This window comes from Sorex araneus, chromosome 3, assembly GCF_027595985.1.
Source record: "Sorex araneus isolate mSorAra2 chromosome 3, mSorAra2.pri, whole genome shotgun sequence".
NCBI lineage: Eukaryota > Metazoa > Chordata > Mammalia > Eulipotyphla > Soricidae > Sorex > Sorex araneus.
In genome coordinates this window covers 122,995,715-123,021,134 of record NC_073304.1, presented here as the reverse complement: position 1 = coordinate 123,021,134, position 25,420 = coordinate 122,995,715, and the positions used below count along the sequence as shown (strand labels likewise).

At 50.4% G+C, this 25,420-nt stretch overlaps 2 protein-coding genes across 2 annotated transcripts; both read right to left on the bottom strand.

Moving 5' to 3' along the window:
* Window positions 1–15,825: 15,825 nt before the first annotated feature.
* Window positions 15,826–16,516, bottom strand: TMEM239 (transmembrane protein 239). The gene is made up of 2 exons (XM_004610963.2): window positions 16,497–16,516; window positions 15,826–16,348 (listed from the first exon to the last, which is right to left on the bottom strand). Exons 1-2 carry the CDS (start codon window positions 16,514–16,516, stop codon window positions 15,826–15,828), a joined length of 543 nt encoding a protein of 180 aa, XP_004611020.2.
* Window positions 16,517–17,008: 492 nt separating this feature from the next.
* Window positions 17,009–17,609, bottom strand: C3H20orf141 (chromosome 3 C20orf141 homolog). Its single transcript, XM_004610999.2, has 2 exons — window positions 17,341–17,609; window positions 17,009–17,246 (listed from the first exon to the last, which is right to left on the bottom strand). The coding sequence occupies exons 1-2, from the start codon at window positions 17,607–17,609 to the stop codon at window positions 17,009–17,011; spliced, it is 507 nt and encodes a 168-aa protein (XP_004611056.2).
* Between the last annotated feature and the right edge of the window lie 7,811 nt (window positions 17,610–25,420).

Sequence of the window (25,420 nt, the reverse complement as noted above, 5' to 3'; positions counted from 1 at the left end):
GACCTTCTCTTGGACAATGTTTGGTACATGGTAGACAGTAAATGGAAGGAATTTAACAAAAAGCTCCCAGTCCTAAGCGGGGGAGGGGGGTCGGGGGGGAAAATTAGAATCCTGATTTTTAAATAGATGTCGAAACAATGGAAGCAAAGGGAAGACAGACCAACTTCTCAGGGGAGCTGGGGTCCTAGTGGAGGACCTCTTCCTCTTTTGGGAGGTTTCCAAAATAGGGGGCAGGGGGCCAGAGCACTAGTACAATAGGTTGGGATTAGCCTTGCAGGTGATCGACCCCTGGCACTGCCAGGAGTGAGCACTGAGCCAAGAGTCCTGAGCATAGTCAGGTGTGGCTCCAAAACCAAAATAGGTAAGGAGTTGTGCCAAACTTTGTAAAGAAGTTAGGGGAGTGGTCTGACTTCTAACAACTTTGGCAAGCACTCGACCCTAGAGTCCTGCCCCTTTTCAGCATGAAGAGGGCTGAAGGGTGGCATGAGTGAGAGATGGATCAGTGGGGCAGGGAAATAAACAGGTCCACTAAATAATTTTTACTTGAAATGGGATGGAAGAACTTTTCATGTCTGTTACTGAAATTTTGTCTTAGCAAAGGATATAAAATTTAACACAAAAGGAGAGGGAAATAGAAGACCAGGAAAGTATTGAACCAGGTCCGGAGAGATGGCACAGATGATCAGTCTCTTACCTGGCACACAGCCTACCTGGGTTTGATCCCTGGCATCCCATATGGTCCCGTGCCTGCCAGGAGTGCAGAGCCAGAAGTAAGCCCTGAGTACCACCAGCTGTGGTCCAAAACCCCAAACCTGGCTAGTCAGCCTAGTGTAAATGAAAGCTTTTAAATGAATATGCATTAGTAGTGTACTGTGTGAGTTAAAACTCTTGATGGGCAGTTGAGAATCAAATGATAGTGCATTATTTTCAGCACTGGAGCAAGTTTAGATTTCTTTGGCATAGACAAAAAGACAATTATACAAAAATGAAAGAAAGCCTTTCGTTAGGGAAGTAAAATTTTTAATAATTTTTTTACAAAAGGTCATTTTCCTATTTACAAAACTATATCCTTAGCTCTCCTGCTGCATCTAGTATGTTAAGCCCTCATTCAGTCTCTCCTGTCTGTCCACCAAGTCTGTTCTCGGTTCAGAACTACATCTCTGATTCTAGAATGTCTGTATTGTTACAGAAAAGCTGTACACCTATACTAATTTACAGAAAAAAAATAATGCTACCTAGCCTCACAGGGCACACAGGTTGCTTGCCATCCTATTCTCTAAGAATTGTGACCTTCCCTATGAAGCCATTTTTAGGCTTTTAAACAGTCTACCCTAATGTAGGCTTTCTTCAAGGAAACGTGGCTACTGCTCAGTTGCTTTATATGCGAGTCCTTCTACTTCTGCATCTCCTATTGCTTTGTGTGTCTCCTGTTGCCCACGTGAGGTTTCATAGCATTATCCGTCTTACTTCAACATGAGATTAGAAAATCTGTCACAGGGGCTGGAGTGAGAGTAAAGAAGTAAACTTTGTAAAGAAGATAGGGGAGTGGTCTGACTTCTAACAACTTCTAGCAACTTTGGCAAGTACTCTTGACCCTAGAAAGTGGGTAGCGCCTTCGTCTTACACATGGCTGACCTGGGTTCAATCCCTGGCATCCCATATGCTTCCTTGAGCACCACCAAAAGTAATTCCTGAGTGCAGAGCCAGAGTGACCCCTGAGCAACACTGGGTGTGACCCCAAAAGCCAAAAAAAAAAAATCAGGGACAGAGAGAAAATTATTTTACTAAGTTTTTAGAAAGATGCTAGAAAGTTTGACTCGGAGGTTTTATTCTGTCTTAACTGGGACACAAGAATAAAAAAGAAAAAGTCACATAAGTAAATATGGGCACTTTCATTGTTTACTGGCTTTTGAGATGTAAAATTAATGAAAATTTTTCTCCAGAATGTGGGAGTACTAGCAAAGCATGGTGGGACTCAAACTTCATTGTCCAAAAAGCCATTCATAGGGGAAAAAAAGCCTTTCATGCTTGGCATTGACATCACCTTACCCTCAGTACTAGTCATTCAAAATGCCCCAGGAAGAGCATTTCACAATCATCTCATTAGAAAGTTTCTAAAGTTTCCTACCTCCCGGGACCATCACTAACTTGAACACCTTTTGCACCACTGATGTCACAGTAGAAGTACTAATGCTTATCTTCCTCCTCTCGGGAGTATCCTGGTGGGATAAAGAAATGGAAGCTAAGACCATTCCTTAAAAACAGCGAGTTCAGGGGCTGGAGCGATAGGACAGCAGGGAGGGCGTTTGCCTTGCACGCGGCCGACCCGGGTTCTAATCCCAGCATCCCATATGGTTCCCTGAGCACCGCCAGGGGTAATTTCTGAGTGAAGAGTCAGGAGTAACCCCTGTGCATCTCCGGGTGTGACCCAAAAGCCAAAAAAAAAAAAAACAGCGAGTTCATAAATGAGAGGGGGTGGAGGTCAGATTAATTTTATTAAATGATATCACTCTATCACTGTAACTGTCATCCTGTTGCTCATAGATTTGCTCGAGCGGGCACCAGTAACGTCTCCATTGTGAGACTTCTTGTTACTGTTTTTGGCATATTGAATGCACCACAGGTAGCTTGCCAGGTTCTGCTGTGTGGGTGTTACTTTCAGAAGCTTCCCAGGCTCTCCAAGAGGGGTGGAGGAATCGAACCCGGGTCGGCCGCGTGCAAGGCAAACGCCCTGCCTGCTGTGCTATCGCTCCAGCCCCAGGCAAACCATTGGAAAGTTTATATATTTTCAAGTGAAGTTGGTTTTTTTTTTTTGCTTTTTTGGGTCACACCCGGCGATACACAGGGGTTACTCCTGACTCATGCACTCAGGAATTACTCCCAGCGGTGCTCAGGGGACCAAATAGGATGCTGGGAATCGAATCCGGTCGGCCACGTACAAGGCAAACGCCCTACCCGCTGTGCTATCTCTCCAGCCCCAAGTAAAGTTATTTTTAGGGATGATTGCTCTCAGGTTAGGTGCCTTGTCATCAGCAAAACTAGGGGGTCTGTCAGACATCGAGAGGAGTGGTTTTTGTCAGGCTTTCCCCAAGCCATGTTTATATGCCTTCACCTTTGGGCTAGCCCCTCACCTGACTGCAGTTCCAATGTAGCCATCTTCTTATAGCACCTTTGATTTTATTAATAGGGAATATACAATCAATTTTGATATGTGTCATTAAATACAATCATTATAGGGCAGGAGTGATAATACAGTGAGAAGGGCGCTAGACTTGCGCACGGTCAACCTGGGTTTGATCCCCAGCACTTCATATGGTCCCCTGAGTTCCACCAAGACTGATCCCTGAGAGAAGAACCGGGAGTAAGCCCTGAATACTGCTGGGTGTGGCCCCCCAAAAAAAAACACAAAAAAATGAACCATCATCAGAATTCAACAAAATGAATCCTATTTTTTTTTTTTTAGCTTTTTGGGTCATACCCAGCAGTGCACAGGGGTTACTCCTGGCTCTGCACTCAGGAATTACTCCTGGCAGTGCTGGGGGACCATATGGGATGCTGGGAATCGAACCTGGGTCGGCCGTGTGCAAGGCAAACGCCCTACCCACCGCTCCAGCCCATTGAATCCTATTTCTTTGTAATCCTTCATCACCTTCTCTATCCACAATCTCCTCACATCTTGCCAGCCCCATCCGCAAACCACCGCTACTACTGATGGGCTTTCATTATAAATGTAGTCCCCAGAATTTTCTATAAATGGAATCTTCAGTGCATGCTTTACCCCACCTGGCTTCTTTCAGTCTGATTAGTGGAACATTAAGGAAATTCGTGTGTTCTGTGTATGAATGGTTCATTCCTTTTATGGAGTAGGCCACACCCAGTGAGGCTCAGGTCTTACTCCTGGCTTTGCACTCAGGAATCACTCCTGGCAGAACTCAGGGAACATTCGGGGTGCTAGGGATTGAACCCAGGTCGACTACATGCAAGCAAGTGCCCTATTCACTGTATTATTCTCTCTGGCCCAATAGTTCATTCCTTTTTTATAACTGGGTGGCTATGCCAGTGTTTACTTGTGTTCATCTATTGAAAAAAAAAAACGAGTGGGTTATATGGTGTGTGTTTAAATTTTAAATAACTGTCTCTGGGCCTTGCATACGACCGACCCAGGCAGCACACAATGGTCTTCTGAGCTCCACCAGGACTGAACACAGAGGCAGGAATAAGCCCTGAGCATCACCAGATGTGGCCCAAAAAACTCCCAAATTTCCCCACAGTTGTTATCTTTACATTTCCATTTCCACTAGCAGTGCGTGAGGGTTATAGCTCCTCCATGTCCCATCAATACTTGGTAGTAGTGAATCTTTTTATTTTAGTTTTTTTTAACTTTTCGGGTCACACATGGCAATTCTCAGGGGTTACACCTGGCTCTGCACTCAGAAATTACTCCTGATGGTGTTCAGGGGGCCATACAGGATGCCGGGAATCAAAGCTGGGTCGCCATGTGCAAGGCAAACGTCCTTCCCACCATACTATCTCTCCAGCCCTGATAATAGCTATTTTAATAGGCGATTTGTATGGTTTTAATTTGCATTTCCCTCATGACTGGTGATGTTGGATCTTTTCTTGTGCTTGTGATGTATATATCTTCTTTAGTAAAATTCCTTTTTAAGTCATTTGTTTCTCTCTGTTCCCACACTCCCTTCCTCACTTGTAGAAACTTCGTCAGACTTTCAGAATTCTTTATTCCAGATCCAAGTCTTTATCAGATAAGTGACTTACAGACACTTTCTCCCAGTCTGTGGATTCTCTCTTAACAGCCTTTTGAAGAACAGACACAGTAACTTTCAATGAAGTGCAGCTTATCCTATTTTCCTTTTGGAGATTGTATTTTGGCATTGTATCTAAGAAATCCTGTCTAACCCAACATCACTATTTTCCTGTTTTTTTCTAGAAGACTTCGTTTTAGGTGATCTCTGTTTTGTCATTTTTTTGGAAAATGATGCAGTATATAATTGCAGTAAATTTTTGGCATATAAACATTTAATTATTCCAGTACGTCACTGTCACTGTCATCCCATTGCTCACCAATTTGCTCGAGCAGGCACCAGTAATGTCTCCATTGTGAGACTTCTTGTTACTGTTTTTGGCATAATAGAATACGCCACGGGTAGCTTGCCAGGCTCTGCCGTGCGGGTGAGATACTCTCGGTAGCTTGCCGGGTTCTTCGATAGAGACGAAGGAATTGAACCCGGGTCGGCTGCGTGCAAGGCAAACGCCCTACCCACTTGGAAACTTCCCTTTACACCTTTGTCAAAAATCAGTTGTTCATGGTGCCAGAGATATATTATTGTAACAAACTTCCCTTGCAAGCAGCCCAAACAGGGTTTGACCCCCAATACCACATGTTTCCCCAGCACTTCCAGAAGTAACCCCTGAGCACAGAGCCAGGAGCAAGCACTGAGCACTGCTGGGTGTGGCCCCAAAACAACAACAAAAACCAGCTGTGCATGTATGTATGGGTCTATATCTAGACTGTCCTCAATTCTTCCATAGATCTCTGTCTCTGACTCTATTTCTCTCTCTCTCTCTCTCTCTCTCTCTCTCTCTCTCTCTCTCTCACACACACACACACACACACACACATACACACACACATACGCACACACATACGCACACACATACGCACACACGCACGCACGCATGTGTGCACAAGCTTTTTTTTTAAAAGCTACTGGAAGGCATTCGGCCACACCCAGGAGTGCTCAGAGGTTATCCTGGCTCTGTTCTCAGGAGTGACTCCTGACGGTGCTGGGGATATCTGTGGTTCCAGGACTCAAACTGGAGTCAGCTGCATTCAAGACCACTAAGTTAGCACCTGTACTACTTCTTTAGCCCCCGATTTGTCTCTTGAGACCAATATCACCCTCAAAATGACCAAAGCTTTATAATAAGTGTTTTTGTTTTGGGGCCACACACAGCAATGCTTGGGGACACTTCTGGCAGTGCTCAGGGAACAATTGGTGGCCCCAGGGATTGAACAGAGACCAGTCACAGGTGAGGCAAGTGCCTTACACTTGAGCTATCGCTCTAGCCCACTAAGTTAAAATCAGGTAATGGTCATTCACAAAGTCTGTCCTTTATTTTTCAAAGTCTTTCTGTTTGTTTTATTTTTGCTATTCTAGATCCTTCCCATTTTCTTTTCTTTTTTGATTTTTGGGCTATACTCAGTGATGCTCAGGGACCATTCCTCTGTGCTTAGGAGTCAGCCCTGGTGGTCCCAGGGATTTGAACCCTGGTGATATGCAAGGAAAATATCTCTTTGGCCTGTAGGTACTTTATATTTTCATGAGTTTTTTTTCATTTTTTCAATTTTAAGCACTGATTTATAAGTGCCCCCAGGAGTGATCCCTGAGGACAGCAAGGCATAAACCCTGAACACTGCTGGGCGTGGCTCCCCCAAACAAAAACAAAAACAAAGTACAAAGAATGGTGTAGTTTGAAGGTAACGGACTGGAGATGGTATTTCCTTCTCCTGTCTCAGAAATCACTTGGGGGAAGTAAATAGTGAAAATTAGAAACAGAAGTGCCAGAGCAGAAACCCCAAACACTGAAATAGGTAGATAGGCTGAAAAAAGCAGTGGGTCATTGGTTACACAAATCACTGGAAATTAGTTAAGCCACATTTACTAAAGTGGAATATTTACCTACTCCATGACCCAACAATTTCACTTCAAGGGAAACAAGTGCTTCTGTCTAGTAAAACTTCTGTACAAGGCTGTCCACAGAAGCTTTATTCATAATGGCCTAAGCTTGGGAGCCAGCCCAACACCCATCACTGAGACTGAATAAATTGTTTTCTTCTTATCAATAAAGAACAGACTCCTGGTAGCTGTAACCATGACAGGCTTCACAAATGTAACTGGGAAAGACGTTAAAATTCATTTCCTATGGCTTTGTTCTGAATTATTTAAAGAACAGATTGATCTGTGGTGGTTACCCTGGAGGGACTGACTGCCAGGGGAGGAGGAGCTTCCTGGGGTGACAGAACAGGCGTTTATCTCTAACGGGATGGTGATTACCTTCTCGCCCTGGCCACACACATGCATGAAAAGTCACTGTGTTCTGCATTTTACTTGCGTGTTGTGTGTATGAAGTACAGGTTAATTAAATGGAACTGGAGTGTTGTTTTCCCAAGAGTGTTTATCATAAAAAGATACCTAAGGGGGGGGGGGGCTGGAGTAATAATAGTACAGCAGGTAAGGCTGCACATGGCCACCCTGGGTTCGAGTCCCAGCATCCCATATGGTCTTCTGAGCACCACCAGAATGCACAATGCATCTTGAACGCAGAGCCAGGAGGGACCCCTGAGCATCATGTTTTGTTTGGGGTATGGCCCCAAAACAAAACAAAAAAGACATGTAAGGGGCCAGGGCCATGGTTCAGTGGTAGGGTCTCAGCCTTGCTGAAATAAGGCATGAGATGGGCTGGAGTGATAGCACAGCGGCATGGCGTTCGCCTTTCACTTGGCCAACCCGTGTTCGATTCCTCTGCCCCTCTTGGAGAACCTGGCAAGCTACCGAGAGTATCTCGCCTACACGGCAGAGCCTGGCAAGCTACCTGTGGCATATTGGATATGCCAAAAACAGTAACAAGAAGTCTCACAATAAGAGACGTTACTGGTGCCCGCTCGAACAAATCGATGAGCAACGGAGTGACAGTGACGGTGAGTTTGAAGGTTGGTGCCACCCCACGTGAAAGAGTGAGCCCCGAAGCATTCACCTGGCAGGACAAGTGGGATCTCCGCACACCTCTGTGAGGTATGTGGAGCACCACAACCAACATGGTGCAACCCTGGTCATTAAAACAGCCACGAAGGGGAGAGACGGTGCATGGATGTGAGGAAGGCCCTAAGAATGCAGTTTGAGGCTCTGGACTGTAGGAAGCTCAGTGGTACAGCAATACATGTGTGGAGCTCTGGGTCTGATCCTGGCACTGCAAAAGAAGTAAAGAAGAAAATTTAGATGCAATTCCCCATATTAACAGAATATAGAATTCCAAGTTGTGTATGTGTGTGTGTGTGTGTGTGAGTGTGTGGTGCCAGGAATTGAACCATGGGTCTCCTGCATGCAAAGCATGTGTTTACCACTGAGCCACATTGCTGGTTCCTACAATAAATAAGCGAATAGTTGTTGGAAAGAGATGCAGAAAAAAACCAAATTCATCTTTCAATATCCATTCATAACCAAAGCTAAACTAGGAATGCTTTTTTCTTTTTGGGTCACACCCAGTGATACTCAGGGGTTATTCCTGGCTCTGCACTCAGGAATTACTCCTGGCAGTGCTCAGGGGACCATATGGGATGCTGGGAATCGAACCCGGGTCGGCTGTGTGCAAGGCAAATGTCCTACCCCACTGTACTATTGCTCCAGCCCCCTAAACTAGGGATGGAAAAAAATTTATTGAATGGCATAAAGGATAATGACCAAAAACTACAGTAATTTATGTAATTATCTTATTTGTTGGTCTTGTTTTGGAGCCATATCCAGTAGTGCTTAGAGCTTACTTCCTGATTCTGTGCACAGGGATCATTCCTGGTGGAGCCAGGGATTGAGCTGGGGTCAGCTGCATGGAAGTCAAGTGCCTTAGCCCTTCTATTATCTATTTGGCCCCCAATTTACATAATTATTAGTCTTATTTAAAAAAAAATTGGGCCATGCGTAGCAGTGTTCAGGGGTTATTCATTGACTGTGTTCAGGGTTAATTCCCAATGGATTCAGGGGACCATATAAGGTGCTGAGGGTTGAACCAGGGTCAGCCACATGCAAGGTGAACGCCTTAACACCTGTTCTCCCTCTGGCCCTTACATAATGATGTGAGCTATGTGGTGAGATGTCCAATGCAGTGCTTCTCCCCCACCCCTGCCCCTAAAACCCTGTTTCCACACATTCTGGGTTGTGGTGCTCACCATGGGACACCTAATGGCAGTGCCTGCCTGCTCGAGCGTGTGTCCTTTCACTTCTACAACGACTTAGAAAATTTTCCTTTTAAATTAGGACCAAGCCAAAACAGGTGCCTTTGAGCAGCAGTTCCCTATGGAACTGTCCCAACTTACATGGGATGCCGGGGATCGAACGTTGGTCTGCTGCATGCAAGGCAAGTGCTTTACCCGCTCTGGACCTGGTTTTCAGCCTGTTAGGGCTGGGGGTCTCGTGCAGCAGTAGAGTGCTTGCCTTGCCCAGAGTTCCATCTCCAGTGCCATAGAGACAGAAAAATCCCCTGATATTTTCTCTTTCAGTTTGAAGGACTTCACAAGTTCCAAACATGTTAGCGATGTTCGAAATTTCTTTGTGGTGAGGGTGTGCTACATCTAGTGATGCTCGGGGCTTGCTCCTGACTCAGCTCAGGGATCACTCCTGGTGGTATTCATGGGACCATATGTGATGCCGAGAGTTGAACAAGCCTGTTACGTTTTTCAAGTATGCAGATTTCACTTATCAATTAAAATTTGGAGGGAGCCAGGGATATAGCTCAAGTAGTAGAGCATGCACTTTGCCTGTGTGAGTCCCTGGGTTTGAACACTACCATTGTGAAAGTATTTTGTTGTTGTTGTTTTGGCCACACCTGGTGGTATTCAGGGCTTACTTCTGGTTCTACATGCAGGGATCACTCCTGGTGGAGTTCCCTGGACCATACGCCGTGACCCGTCATCAAGGCAAGCACCCTACCCAGTCTCTCTCTGGACACTTGTTTTTGTGTTTTTTTGTTTTTGTTTAGACATTTGACGACAAAGGCCAGAGAGTTGGGTAAAAGCAATTGATGTTAAAACTTTATTTTAAAGATGCAACATATTAGGAAGGTTAAGAGTCTGTCCTATGAAGGAAGCAAGGGTAGATCCAGAACAGAGAAGACAGTGGTGCTCAGTAGAGAAAAAGGAATCGTGTTGAGAGTTGGTGGCATCAAATCCCGAATGCGCCTTACAAGGACAGCTCTTACCAGGAGGCGGGAGGGTCACGGCACCAGGGCTGGACCAGACCAGAGAATCCATCGCCTCTGCTCTGCCCACTTCCCGGAGCTGCCCCCAAGGTTTCAGGGTGTCTGGCTGGGGGATTCAGTCTGGATGTTTGAGGTAAGAGGAGACAGTCCACTAGTCTCCGCCGTGGTCACCGTGGGCCTCAGACGCCCTTCCTGGTCCCAGGAGCCTATGCTTGGCCCCCACGGGTGACCCCCACTCCCCCTGCTCTGTGCTCTCTCCCCGCGCCGCTGCGCGCCCTCCGAGCCCCAGCTGGTCTCCCGCAGGGGGCGCGCCCTGCGCCGGGTCACCGGCCACCCGGTGCGCCCGCAACCAGGCCCGGGCGAGCCGCTGGCGCCTGCGCCACGTGGGTTTCCCAGGCTCGCTCCGCCTCCGCCGCGCCGGATTCGACGGGGACCTCACCCGGCCCGAGTGGCCCCCCACGGTGGTCCGGGGGACCCCCGCTCAGGGGCTCGCCCACTCTCAGCCCCGCCCACCTCCCAAGGTGCCTGGCCCGACGGCTCTGCCTCCTCCCTACCCGGACCTGTGTTTCTGGGCCCCGGGGCCACGGGTCCTGCGCGGCTCCATGCGCGACCGCTTACCCCCAGGATCCACCCTCTCTCCGCACAGAGCCGGGCCCCTGCATCGCTTCCCGCGAGGGGTCCCCGCCGCCCGCATGTTCCCGGGGGCTCAGCCGCCTTAGCGCAGGCGGCCACGGGCCGGCGCGTCTGGTGACACCCCCCCAGCCCGCTGGTCTGCCTGGGCACTCCTCCTCCTCCTCCTGGGGGCGCGGCCTAGGTGCCCGTGTGGACCCCATCTCCGTTTTCCTAGCATCTCAGCCCCTAGCGGGCGACCCCTCTGACGCTGGAGGTCGCTGGGGGTCCCCGAAAGGGGTGCGGGGTGGGGTGTGGCTGCGGGAGACAAAGATCCTGACCTTGCTCAGGAAACTGTAGGCACTCAGGTCGGGTCTCCCCTCCTGGGCTATAACGGAAACACAGATTTGATTGCAAGGCCTTGAACTTTCTTTTCTTCCTTTCTTTCTTTCTTTCTTTCTTTCTTTCTTTCTTTCTTTCTTTCTTTCTTTCTTTCTTTCTTTCTTTCTTTCTTTCTTTCTTTCTTTCTTTCTTTCTTTCTTTCTTTCTTTCTTTCTTTTTCTTTCTTTCTTTCTTTCTTTCCTTTTTCTCTTTCTTTCTTTCTCTTTTTTTTTTTTGTTTTCTTGGGTCACACCCAGTGATGCTCAGGGATTGCTTCTGGCTCTGTACTCAGGAATTACTCCTGGCAGTGCTTGTAGACCATATGGGTTGCCGGGGATGAATCTGGGTCAGCCACGTGCAAGGCAAATGCCCTACCCGTTGTACTATTACTCCAGCCCCAAGGCCTTGAACTTTTAAAGTGATTTGTAAAAAATAAAGTGATTTCTGAAATTAAGTTCAAAGAGTTTTCCTCCTCCCTCCCTCCCTCCCTCCTTTCCTTCCTTCCTTCCTTCCTTCCTTCCTTCCTTCCTTCCTTCCTTCTTCCTTCCTTCCTTCCTTCCTTCCTTCTTCCTTCCTTCCTTCCTTCCTTCCTTCCTTCCTTCCTTTGCCACAGTGATGCTAAGGGGTTACTCATGGCTTTGCCCTCAGGACTAACTCCTGGCACTGCTCAGGGGACTATATACAACATTAGGAAATCAAACCCAGATTAGCTCTGTGCAAGACAAGCGTCATTCCCACTGTACTATCTCTCCTGCCCAAGATAATCACTTTTCTTTTCCCTTTGCAAAATCCTTCTCTTCATTCTCACTGATCTCTCACTTTATTTCCCATTTCCTGCCCAGTAGGGCTGCCCAAGTTATTCTATTGGGAGTTTTGTTGTTTGCTTTTGTTTTTGATTTTTGGGTCACACCCAGAGGTGCTCCTGGCTACATGCTCAGGGATCATTCCTGGCAGGGCTTTAAGGACCATTTGTGGGGACAGAACTGGGGTAAGACCGTGTGCAAGGCAAGTGCTTTACCCACTGTACTATCTTTCCTGCCCTTTATCATTTGTTTTGATGTGATCTTGCAAAACAAAACCAAAAAAAAAAGAAGTGTCTTGTTTCGCTGGCCTGTGTTTTCAGTCTGTGTAAAGGACTTGGATTATTTCTCAATTTCCTTCTCTCTCTGGGATTTCAAGATCAATCAGTGCAGCCTCCGCCCCTGCCCTCTCCCTGCCCTTGCCGCTGCCTGTCTCCTTGGTGCTCATCCATCTTGTTTAACCTTCCCCGTCTCCCTACTGCCACCTGCAGCATGAGCGTCCTTCTCAAACGTGTCCACCCCACGCAGCGATTTTCAAGCTCGGGCATGCGTCTCTATCGCTTGGGAATCTTGTTCAGGTGCTCGGCGGTGAGGGCACTTGGACAGTGGCATCTATCACTGCACAGATGACCGGGGTGGAGAGGCCTGATCTGGCTGGCTGTGCAGGCGGCCCCGTCTTTTCTCACCACCCACATACATCCCTCCTGCAGCTGCAACATCCGTCCTATATTTAAGACAACCATTCTTTGGTGACAGATGTTGGAGTATCCGAAGGGCCTTGCTGGAACCTCCAAACACGCTCCCAGACAATGGCTGTGGGACTCCGGGGTGTGGCTCAGGGGTGAGGGCACACACTTTTGGAGAGCTCTCCATTGTCACCTAGCCCGGCTACCCCCAACCCCCTCCTCCGACACAACTGGGAGCTGCTCTCGAGACCCCTGAGCACAACTGCCCCTCTCTCCCCAGAGCACCCCTGGATGGGCGTGGGGGCCAAGTGATGACCGCCGGTCCTGCCACCGCACTTTGAGAAGCAAGAGCCTCGCAGATCTCTGGGAGAATTCCTTTAGGATTGCGAGATCAGGGGGTGGGTTGGTCTAACCTCGTCAGCCTGGCTGCACACCCTTCAGCCCACAGAAGTAAGTGGAGGAAGGTGGGAGGTAGATTATTTTTATACGGAAGGCAAGGAGCTCTTGCCCCTGCTGCTGTCTCCATCCAGCACCCCACCCCCAGCGTATCTGGTCTTGGCCCAAACCTTCTTCCTCCCCCCCCAAATCAGAGTGGTCCAAAGCTCTAGAGTGAGGTCCCTGGTCACCAGCCTGCTGTGGTGGGCCCTAGGCTGGATTCAGGCTTTATCCAGCAGGAGCACTTAAAAACCTGCACTGCTGGGGCTGGAGTGATAGCACAGTGGGTAGGGCGCTTGCCTTGCATGCGGCCGACCCGGGTTCGATCCCCGGCATCCCATATGGTCCCCCAAGCACTGCCAGGAGCAATTCCTGAGTGCAAAGCCAGGAGTAACCCCTGAGCATCGCTGGGTGTGACCCAAAAAGCAAAAAAAAAAAAAAAAAAAAACCTGCACTGCTGAGGCCAGGGAGATAGCACAGCTGGTAAGGCGCTGGCCTTGCACGTGCCCAGTCAATGTTCGATCCCCATCACCACATATGGTCTCCCAAGCCTTGTCAAGAGTGATCCCTGAGGGGGCTGGAGCAATAGCATAGCGGGTAGGGCGCTTGCCTTGCACGCGGCCGACCCAGGCTGACCCAGGTTCGAATCCCAGCATCCCATATGGTCCCCTGAGCACCGCCAGGGGTAATTCCTGAGTGTAGAACCAGGAGTAACCCCTGTGCATTGCTGGGTGTGACCCAAAAAGCAAAAAAAAAAAAAAAAAAAAAAAGAGTGATCCCTGAGGGGCTGGAGCAAAAGCACAGCCGGTAGGGCATTTGCCTTGCACGTGGCGGACCCGGGTTCGATTCTAATTCCCAGCATCCCATATGGTCCCCTGAGCACCGTCAGGGGTAATTCCTGAGTGCAGAGCCAGGAGTGACCCCTGAGCATCGCCAGGTGTGACCCAAAAAGAAAACAAAAACAAACAAAAAAGAGTGATCCCTGAGCACAGAGCCAGGAATAAGCCCTGAGCACCTCCAGGTGTGACCCAAAAAACAACAACAAAAGCACTGTGAAGCCGTGAATCTTCATTTAGGCAGTATTTCCCCCACTGCCCTCCCTTTGGGAGCATGCATGACAAACTGGCAGTCAAAAAGCTCGGTCTTGACCCTGGCAGGTAACTGTCCCTCTAGTCTCTAAGACAGGACTGTCAGGCAGAGCGGCAGTCACGAGAGCAGTTATTCCAGGAAACTTCCCCCTGATTAGGACCCTCCAGGGGCCTCAGGCCTGCAGGTCTTGCCTTTATTTTATCCAGGAAGAAATGAAATTCTAGACGGTGCAGCAATTTCCACCAAAGCTGTAGAGCTGGAGGGTGACCGCGGGGTTTCAAGCCCAGTCTCCGCTAATCCCCCAAAGCCCCGGCCAGGCCACCTCCAGGTCTCTCCCTAGACTGAGTCGTCTTTTAGGGAGACACAGGAGGAGAGAGGCACAAGGTAATGAAACCAGGAGCTGTTCCTGGGTTTTCCAGCACTGCTGGAGGCAGTCTACCCAAGACCAGGCAGGGGATGGTGGGTTTGGCAAGAACAATCTAGGGTTGTAGGAGCTGGTTCCTAGACCCTCAGCATTTAGGTGGCAAGAAAGAGGGACTTTGGACAATTTGGGCTTTGGCTTCAGGAAAGGTATTTTAGAGTTTGCTGTATAGTGGGCAGGAAGAGGGTAAGGGTCAGAAACTGGGGCCTCAGGTGGGAGGATCTGACCTCTGATTCAGGATGTTGGCATCAAAGGATGCCACCTTCCCAGGCCCTGCTGGTGCCAGGAGCATCTGGTTTTAGAAGCTCATGGGCTTTGGGGCTGGGGAGCAGGAGGACGAGGGGGTAGCGCAGCTCAATTGTAAAGGAATGCCTCACCTGTGTGAGGCCCTGACTTTCATCCCTGGCACAAGACCAGACCGGGAAAAAAGCCACGGGCTCTATTTCCCCACTACTAGCTTTGCAAGCATCTCCTGGCCCCGAGCCCGGCCCGCAAGCGTTTCACAATGAGAAGCGTTTCTCATCTGCTCCTTTTGAGATTTCACAGCACATGGCCTTTTACAGCCTGTCCACACGCGTCCACCCATGTGTCCATGACACAGCACTCCTCTGTGGGCTGGAGGAGCAACTGACCTCTCGAGCCCTGCAATCTTCTTAGAGTTCAAGGAAAGAGCTTAGAGTTTGGGGGTCTTTGCAAAAGTAATTCACACAGAGAGGTGCTGTCTTTGACCTACAACTTCACATCACCAGGGTGGGGGCCCACTCAACACCGAGGCTTGAAAGAATTCATTGGCCGGAGCCACACATTGTGCAGGTGGATGAAATGGGAATTTCTTGTTATTTGCTTTTTCTATAGCAGACCTTGAGTCTGAAGCAGGAGAGGCTCCCCGGGAGCCTCGTTCCCCGGGTCAACTCTCTTCCCAGGTCTGGAGATGGAGACTGAGGCAGGGGATGGAGCTCTGGGGATTTAATCGAGGAGTGTCCTGGCACCTCTCCAGCCCTCTTCTGCCTAGCCTGTATCAGTGGGTGCTCTCTAGGTCCTGGGAAGGACCTGGAAGCAGGAATGAGACTTCCGGGTACACAGGTAGAAGTTCTTGACGAGTCAACGTGAAATGGCTGAGCAACCGCAAGAAAAAGTTGCTGCCTATTGCCAAGGGGACCCCAGGGGCATCACCACGTTCTGCCCCTGTCTAAGCCATCTGCCCTGGCCCCCATCTCCGCTGAGCCCCTGACCCTTCCAGCCAAGTCCCTGCAGCACTGGCTTGAGGGAGGGTGTCCAGCGGTCAAGGCCAGTCGCTCTCCCATCAGCTCCGGCAACGTCACACATGCCCAACCGTGGCTGTGGGCAGGGTGTGGGGTCCGCTGCCCCCTGGCCAGGGCTCAACAGACACAGGCAGAGGGATGGGGTCGCCCTTCTATTGGTCCAGCTCCAGAATGTGACCCTGGTGGGACATGGAGGTGAGGAGGCCCACGAGGCTCAGCAGGGTGGAAAACAGCAGCAGGAAGGAGGCGGCAAAGAGCAGGGCCGGAAGGGCGCTGAGCGCCAGCAGCAGGATAGCCGGCAGCAGGTGGCGCCACAGGGCGGCCACCACGGGCCACAGGGAGCTCAGCAGGTGGGAGCCGGTGGTGAAGAGCGCGTGGCACAGCATGAGTGCCAGCAGCAGGTAGAGGACCCCCTCCAGCCCCAGCAGCACGCGTTGCAGCGGCTGCCGCCAGCCCGAAGTGCTCCACCACTGGGTCCAGCTCCGGGGCACGTGGCAGCAGCACCAGCGAACCCAGTCCTGCCACGTGACCCAGATGGACCAGGGCACGGCCTGCTGCGGCCCCTCGCCGGACCCGCCGGCCCCGATGGCGTCTGTCTCCACGCGAGCCGGCTGCATCGAGGCGGGTGCACCTGGGGAGAGGGGCAGGCCGGCTGCAGGAGCTGCCCGGGAGCTTCTGGGACCCCAGGGCAGGTGGGGGATGCCCAGGTCAGGGGGCCATCAGCCCAGAGGGGAAGGGGCCCGGGGGTGCAGGGGGTCTTACCTCGGGCAGGGCCTCCTAAGTCATGTTGTTTCCTGTAGCCCCCAGGACGGCCTGACAGAACCGAGCCCCACTCTTGCTCATGACCCCCCACCCTCAGCAGAGGAGCACCATTGTGACCCGCCTGGGGTGGGGTTCAACCAAGAGAGGAACCGGCCTGCGTGAGGCTCCCTGGAGCCCCGGTCCCTGCACTGGCCGGGGGACCCTCAGTGGGATTGCTCTGGCCCACTTGAGGCCAGCCCTCCCCTGGCCCCGGCGCGTGCCTGCCAGCTGATGTCCAGCCAGTCCTCTCTCCCTGTCCCTCAGGTCTTCCCAGGCTCCCATTCTCCAGACCCCAGAGGAGGCCGGAGGGGCCACCCGAGCCCGCAGACCGTGTGTCAGCAGCGCCTGCCTGCTGCCCTGGCATCTTAGCTCATCTCTCAGTCTCAGACCCAGGAGCTGCTGCCTTGGGCAGGGCCCTGAGGGGGACCCTCCCTCCCTCCCTCCCACCCGGCTGGCCCCGAAAGGAGGAGAGGAGGCTGGCAGAAGCAGCAGAGCTGTTATTTCTGCGTTGTGCTGGGCGCTGCTCCGGCGCCCTCAGGCCCAGGGGTGGAGACAGAAGGCCAGGCCGAGCAGGGCCAGCGGCATGCCCTGGGCCCCCAGGAGCAGCCCGAGCCCCAGCAGCAGCAGGAGCAGCGCGTCCTGGGGGCGGATGTGCTGGGGGATGGCCAGGGTGGGCAGGAGGAGCGTCTGCTGCTGTCCCGGGCCCTCGCCGGCCCCCTGACTCTGGCCCCCCGTGACAAGGGGCTGCAGAGGCCGGGCAGGACCTTCCGGCCTGTGAAGAGAGAGGGTGGTGGCCACACCTTAGAAAGGGGCAGCAGCAGCTCGTCCCCGTCCCCTTGCTCATGCCCAGGCACCCGTCCACTTACCTGTGGAACAGGTCAAAAGCCAGGAAGCTGACCAGAAGAAGCAGCAGCAGCAAGGCCACGCCGGCGGTGGACAGGATGGCCCACGTGGTCAGGCTCAGCGCTCCCAGCCCGAGGACGCTGTCCAGGAGCTGACTCGGGCCGGGGCCGCAGGGGAGCAGGCACAGGGCCCCCCCAGGACTGCCGGAGCCCTGCCTGGCCCCGGGGCCCCCGAGGAGGCCTGGGAGAGGGTGCATGAGAGCTTGAGGCTTGAAGAAAGAGAGCTGGGCCATGGAGGGAGGGGCCCTGTCTGGAGGAAGGGGTGCTGGGGTACAGGGGTCACCCCGGGGGGGAAGCTCAGGGAGCAGGAGCTGAGCTTCTGGGGAGTGATCCCCTCCCCACACACCCCTCCACCCCTTCTCACCTCCTCACAATCCCCTCAGCCATTCTAGGCCTGGGTGGAGTGGCATTGTGACCTAGGGTGGGGAGGGGTGGGGTGCAGCCAGGAGTCCCTCCTGGGCTCCCCTTCCTCCTGCAGGAGCTAATCTGCTGGGAGGCCTTGTCCTTCCACCTACGCTCTCTCCCTCTCTCCCTCCCCCCCCCACCCTCTCTCTCTCTATCTCCCCACCCAACTGTCAGGGCTTGCTCCTGGCTTTGCACGTAATAGTCACTCCCGATAGTGCTTGGGGGACCATATGTGTGTTGCTGGGGATTGAACCTGGATCAGCGGCGAGCAAGGCGAGCGCCCTAGCCACGGTATCATCAGTATTATCGCTCTGCCCTCCCCCCCACCCCCGCTTTCTCTTCAGGCCGAACGTCAGGACACCACAGCCGCTCAGCCTCCAGGAAAGGAGCAAAGGAGCACACCTGGAGGAAAACCCCAGCAGCAGGATCCTGAATAAACTGGGCGGAGACAGAGGCTCCAGCCCAGCTCAGCTTCGGGACTTGAGAGGCAAGAGTGGCTATGGGGTGGGGGGAGGCTGGAGAGAGAGGACATCAGGAAAGTGCCTGTTTGCACCCAGCTGACTCCGGTTCAATCCCCAGCACCCAAGAGGTCCCCTGAGCACTGCTAGTTATGGCCCAAAAACTGAAAAGGAAAAAAACAACAACGAGGAAATGAGGGTGCCCAAGTGTACTCCCAGTCATTCTGCCACCAAGTTGTCTGCATCCAGAATACCACAGTCAAGAGATGTGCCAGCCGGGCATCACTGCCAAGCCTGAGAGGACAGAGGGCAGGGCTGGGGAACACACACAGGTCGAGGGTGGCAATGGGTCGGGGTTGTAAGAACTTGGACTTGTCATGCTTTGAAGTGTGCGTGTTGCAGAGTCGAGGTGGGAGGGAGGGTTGTCTGAGGAGGGGAGGAGAAGAGGGTCCTACCCCCAGGACAAAGGGAACAGAGCAAGTATCGGCCACCAGAAGTCACTGACCCTGTACAAAGTCTGGAGTGGGAGGATCTTGGCATCTTGTTGAGAGGGTTCAAGACCGCCCAGAGCAATGCCAGCAGCCCTTGGGGAGAGGGAACAGAAATTGTTGGGGGCCCCACCCCCACCGCAGCTAGCAAGCCAGCTGCTTTGAGCCTATCACCTCAAAAGGAAACTTAAGCTGAGCATGTGTCCTTGAGCTGCATGTCTCAAACAAAAACAGTGGGAGGGAGTCAGCAGAGCGAAGAAACTGGATTAAGCCACCCCATTATTGCCGCAGAGATGACCCTGCAGTGGTTTAGGGCACTTGCCTGGCATGCTGCTGACCCGGATTCTGTCCCCAGCACCACAATCTCCCCGAGTGATCCCTAAGCACAGCCCGGTATGGCCCCAAGCAAATATACAAACAAAAAGTAATGTTTTAACATAAGCAATAAAATATAAAGTCTCACATTTTATTCTAAAAAAATATAAAAAAAGAAAATAAATTGAACTAATGTATGCAAGATGGGGCCCAGTGCGGAGTTTTCACTGATTTTTCCTGTCATTTCACTTATTTTTACTTTTTTTGGGTTTTGTGTCACACCTGGTGAATACTCAGGGGACAGTGTGCTGCTGGGGACCAGGTCCAGCATGCAGGCCTCCAGCATGCAGACCCTGAGCACCAGCCCTTCGGGCCGTCTCCCTGGCCCTCCTCTCATTTTAATACTGAAAATTGTTCTGTAGGTGGAGGTGTAGCATCCTAACGAGACAGGCAATGCATGGTCTAGCATGTTCCATCCACACCATCTGCAGTTCTGCCCATGCTTACATAGATGTCACCTCTTCCCCATCTCTGCCCCTTAGAAGATTTCCCCACCCTCATCTTGGCCAGATAAAACACGCCTAAACCCAGCTTCATCCTCTGCACAGCATCTGGTCCCCTGAAAACCACTGAGATAAGCCCTGAGCTGTGTCAGGAGTAGCCCCTGAGCAGTGCCAGGTATGGCCCAAGCCCCTCCCCTACCCCTGCCAGAACAAACAGCCTTTCCCCACCTGTGCTCAGGGAGACCAGCTAAGATGTGTTGTCCTGTGTGTCTCCCATGCACAGATCTGCAAATGATGCAACCGAAATATCTTCATGGGCTGCTGTCCATTTCTTTTGTGTTTGTTTGCTTTGGGACCACACCCATTGATGCTCAGGGTTTACTCCTGGCTCTTCACACAGGAATTATTCATATGGATGCTGGGGTTCAAACCCATGTTGTCCACATGCAAGGCCTTGTATTAGCTCTCCAATGGTAATATCTTTCCAGCCCCTCTGGTGTTGCTTCTAGTTCTGTGGGGAGCCAAAGAACCTAGGGGTCTATGGCATTGGGGTTAGTCACCGGTTTCCTTTGCTCTGGCTCTTTCCAGTGAAACAAGGCCATGCCCCCAAATTCTGAGGAAGCCTACTTTCCAAACCAGAGTGAAATATCTGCCCAAAGGCTTATCAAGAATGAGGGTAGGAGAGGGACCTACGAGACCCAAGTGGGTGATCTCTGAGCACAGACCTTGGAGTAAGCCCTGAGCACTGTTGGGTTTGGCCTCCCCCCCAAATAAAGCACAGGAGAAAGACATTTTAAGCAATATGAGGACTCACACATTTGAGCTTGCCTAGACTCTTAGGAAACTGAAGGCTGTGCGTTAGCAAAACAAGAGATTCAACTAAGGACAATATACAATTCAGTAAGTGAGACACGGGAGAGAATAGGAGAGGCATGACGGGAAGGGCCTAAGACATCAGCTGTGTTTTCAGGTGAAGAAGGCAAGCAACCAAACATGCTCCTGAAGAGAAGAATCCAAAAGAAAGGGAAGTTGATGGATTAGCTGCTGTTTCAATACATTCAGAATAAATGTTCAGAAGCTGGGGTGAGAGTTCAGTGGGTCAAGTTCTTGCCTTGCATGCAGCTGATTTGGATTCAATCCCTGGCACCACATGGATTACTCCTGGAACCCAGGAAGAAGTAATCCATGAATAAAAAGCCAGAAGTTAGCCCTGAGCACTGCCAGGTATGACCCCAAAACAAAGCAAAGCAGAACAAAACACTGAACTGTAGCACTGTCATCCCGTTGTTCATTGATTTGCTTGAGCGGGCACCAGTAACGTCTCCATTGTGAGACTTGTTAGTATTTTTGGCATATCGAATACGCCATGGGTAGCTTGCCAAGCTCTGCTGTGTGGGCGGGATACTCTCGGTAGCTTGCTGGGCTCTCTGAGAGGGGCGGAGGAATTGAACCCGGGTTCTCTTGGAAGTTTTGGGACTGAATTAGCATTTGTTACCTAGAAATTCAATGAAATTATAAACTACTGACTCCAGGAAACAGAAAGTTGGGCAATAATATTTAGATGGTTGTAGTATGGGATATTGACTCCAAACGGCGATTTAACTCTTTAGGGGAGGATGAAATGAGGGAAACTCAGTATGTGTTTGGGTATTTGGGTATTTGCATATGGGCAGAAGGAGTGATGGCAGGAAAGCAAACCCCTTAGTTTCACAGTAGGAAATCCACACATCAGTCTAAGATACAAAAATCAAGAAATGATGATCGAAGGATGGAGGTACAATGAAAGAAAGACAAAAAGAATCAAAAGGGCTTACTTGAGAGTGGAGACACGTAGAAGAATCTCCTATTGCAAGTTTATATGTGATGTTCTTGAAAACTGCATTCTGCAGTATTTGGACAAAAATGATTTACCTTTAAAAAGCATCTTAGGGGCTGGAGCGATAGCACAGCGGGTAGGGCGTTTGCCTTGCACGCGGCCGACCCGGGTTCGATCCCCGGCATCCCATATGGTCCCCCAAGCACCGCCAGGAGTAATTCCTGAGTGCAAATCCAGGAGTAACCCCTGAGCATCGCTGGGTGTGACCCAAAAAGCAAAAAAATAAAAAAATAAAAAATAAAAAGTAGGGGCTGGAGTGATAGCACAGCGGGTAGGGCGTTTGCCTTGCACGCGGCCAACCCGGTTTCGAATCCCAGCATCCCATATGGTCCCCTGAGCACCGCCAGGGGTAATTCCTGAGTGCAGAGCCAGGAGTAACCCCTGTGCATCGCCAGGTGTGACCCAAAAAGCAAAAAAAAATAAAATAAAAAAAAAATAAAAAAAAATAAAAAGCATCTTAGTATAAGGTCATTTTGTGGGGATCAGGACTCTATCCTCCCAGGATGAATAAAATACGATTTTCCTAATGTCATCTGGATATAATCTTGTGGCTTCAGATATTATTTCCAGTGGCAACATTAAACACCATCATACTCAAAATGTGAGTCTGGGAATCTCATGCATTTTAGATGGAGGAGCTCAAAACCTCTCCTCATGTGTCTCAGCCTCTAACGTGCACATGACTCTCTGGGAACCTTTAAAATACAGATTCTGGGGCTGGAGCGATAGCACAGCAGGTAGGACATCTGCCTTGCACACGGCCGATCCAGGTTCAATCCCTGGCATCCCATATGGTCCCCCAAGCAGTGCCAGGAGTAATTTCTGAGTGCGGAGCCAGGAGTAACCATGAGCTTTGGTGGGTGTGACCCAAAAAAGCAAAAAGAAAATAATAATCAGTGTATCACTGTCATCCCATTGTTCGTTGATTTACTCGAGTGGGCACCAGTAACATCTCTATTCCTCTCAGCCCTGAGATTTTAGCAGCCTCTCCTTACTTGTCTTTCCCAACTATTGGAGGCTCTCTCAGGTTCAGGGGAATGAGATTTATCGTTATTGTTTTTGGCATATCGAATATGCCACGGGCTCTGCTCTTGTGGGCAGGATAATCTCGGTAGCTTGCCAGGCTCTCCAAGAGGAAAACCTATATGGAAAACCTATAAAGCAGAGAAATGTGTAATTAAAAAATTGAGAGACAGACATTACAGATAGAGCAGGTCTATGGACTGGTGCCACAGTACGAATGCAAAAAGGGTGAAAACCACTCGTCTACCACCTAGGTATAACTACTGGCCCACCGATATTATACAGAGGCCAGCCCTCGGGCATAGCAATTTTGTATTTCTGTAGTAAACATATAGTGGGGATGAGACATTTGTATTTTAGTAACTTTGTCATTTAAACATTTTTAATATTTCAAAAGCATAATAGCAATCTTAGAAGAAATGACGATGAAATAATAATTGCATTGTCATTTAAAGGTGTTGATTTTCCAAAGTTCCTCGTTTAAAAAATTGCTTCTAAGTCTACAGTAAGTTACTTAATAAAAATCATTGGCTAACAATCGTTGGCTAAAAAATGAGCCAAAAGTTGTAATACCTCTACCTTAATATTGCTACCAAAAATATATGTGTGGATATATATATATATATATATATATATATATATATATAGAGAGAGAGAGAGAGAGAGAGATAGCTTAGGAAACATTTAGAGCCTGGCACTTGTACGGCAGAGCCTAGCAAGCTATCCATGGCGTAGTCGATATGCCAAAAAACAGTAACAAGTCTCACAATGGAGACTCTACTGGAAAAAAAGAAACATAATAATAAAATAAAATACAGATTCTGATTTGGTGTTTCTGTGGTGGGCAGTCTAGCCAGCCCTCAGAGGACGTAGCTGCCCACGGCTCTAGCCAACAGACTGAGGAGTAAGATTCAAAGACATTGATTCAAAGCTAATAAGAGGTGGTGAGAAGAGCGTGAGCATGCGGGGAGATGCCTCCCTCTGTGGCCAGGTGCCACTGAGTCCCCAACAATGCTCACTTGGATCAGAGGAGACACGCCCCAGCCCCAGTGAAAGATTAGGTGACACAGGAAATAGGTCCCACTGTTGAGATAGCCAGGCAATGGCCTCCGCTCTTGCTAGATACTGTTCCGTTCCCTCCACTCGTGTGGGAGTGTGATGACCCAGCTAAGCCGTTGACTCCACCTTCATTTCATCTGGTTAATTTAGCCCCTCCTCCCCACCTCAGAACTGTTGCAGAGATTCCTACCAAAAGCCAGGGCAAAACCAAGCAGCATGGGGCTGGAGCAATAGCACAGCGGGTAGGACGTTTGCCTTGCAAACGCCCGTGGCCAACATGGGTTCGATCCCCAGCATCCCATGTGGTTCCCCCGAGTACCACCAAGAATAATTCCTGAGTGCAAGAGCCAGGAGTAACCCCTGAGCATCGTTGGGCGTGACCCAAAAAGGAAAAAAAAAAAAACCCAAGCAGCATGCCTTGAGAGTGGGAAAGCACTGTTTTATTTCACCCACCGGTGGACCCAGTGGAGCTTGTGCTCCAAAAATACTGACCCCCAGAACAAAGGTCAGAGCAACATTTTATAAATTATCTGATGGGGATTTTGCAGGCAGCTGGCAGGAGAATACAAAAGCAGAGATTCCCCCAGCTTGTTATTTTGCAAAGCAAGGTTTGTCACACTTCAAGGACACGAGCACATTTGGAGTACATTCCCAGGTAACCAAGGATACACAGCGAGACTGTGAGCGTCTCAAGGACACCCTGAATGCACTCCATGGTTGTGTAATGTCGTTGACTCAGCTGCCCTCGGGCATCTCCTGCTCTCTGGTGCCAGCCCGCCGGAAGCCAGCCTGTTGGAAATGTGGAAAGGGGTCTATTTTCCTTATCACTCCCACCCCCAAAACCATGTTATTTCATCACTGTGATCCTGGGAGAAAGACATCCCCTCATTTTTTTTTTTTTGTTTTTTGGTCACACCCAGCAATGCACAGGGGTCACTCCTGGCTCTGCACTCAGGAATTACCCCTGGAGGTGCTCAGGGGACCATATGGGATGCTGGGAATCAAACCTGGGTCGACCGAATTGAGTGCAAGGTAAATGTCCTACCTGCTGTGCTACTGCTCCAGCCCTGACATCACCCCCATTTTAAAAAGCATTTTTATTAAACCACCACCATGATTTATATGTTACTCATTTGGGTTTTAGACACTATGTCCCAGCACCAATCTGACCACCAGTGTCTCCTTCCTCCCACCAGGTTTCCCAAGTTCCGTCCCACCCCTGCCCCCCTCCCCTCATCCTCACCCTGCCACCTTGACAGGCAGCGTTTTTTTAAACTTGGCTGTTGTAGTTTGGATCTCTTGTTTTCAGTGTTGTTGACCTTGTGGTTTGGATAATTCGCTCTATCACTCCTTTACACCTTCCATATGCTCAGATCCCCTGAACCTCTGCTTCTCATTGCTTCCGATCTATTTCTTCTTCCCCACTTAGTGTATTTCCTTCCCAGCCCTTCTCCTCCCTCAACTCTGGGACCAAGGGTGATCTAAGCACCCCACCCTTTCAAACTTTGCATTGCTTTGTCCAGTTCTTCTATAGACATTGTTCCCATTTTACAGAAGAGAATCAGAAGCAGAAAGGGATTACTGTCCAAGGATATGCAGCAAAATAGTCCACAGAAACAGGGTGTGACTCAAAGGCTGTGTAGGGCTGATCTGTCCTCTCCAGCCACTGGACCAACTGGAGGGAAGTCCCAGCCCACCCGTCACACCCCCCTCTGGCAGGCAGCTGGGTCCTGCTCACTGTGCTCTGCAACGTACCCCCAACTTCATGGGGCCGTGAAAAACGCCTCCTCCTGATTCCTGCTGCAAGAGATTTGGCTGTGCAGGAATGGGGGTGCCACTCTGCTCCTAACCCCAAAGCGCTGACACCCTGAACCTGCTTCCCATATTGGGCACTTTTGCAGCCCAAGGACTAGTGGG

Coding starts and splice junctions, on each gene's coding strand:
- TMEM239 (XM_004610963.2), bottom strand. CDS start 16,516: ATGAGCAAGAGTGGGGCTCG. Junction 16,349..16,496: donor ATGAGCAAGAGTGGGGCTCG/GTTCTGTCAGGC, acceptor CTGGGGTCCCAG/AAGCTCCCGGGCAGCTCCTG.
- C3H20orf141 (XM_004610999.2), bottom strand. CDS start 17,609: ATGGCCCAGCTCTCTTTCTTCAAGCCTCAAGCTCTCATGCACCCTCTC. Junction 17,247..17,340: donor GCTTTTGACCTGTTCCACAG/GTAAGTGGACGG, acceptor CTCTCTTCACAG/GCCGGAAGGTCCTGCCCGGC.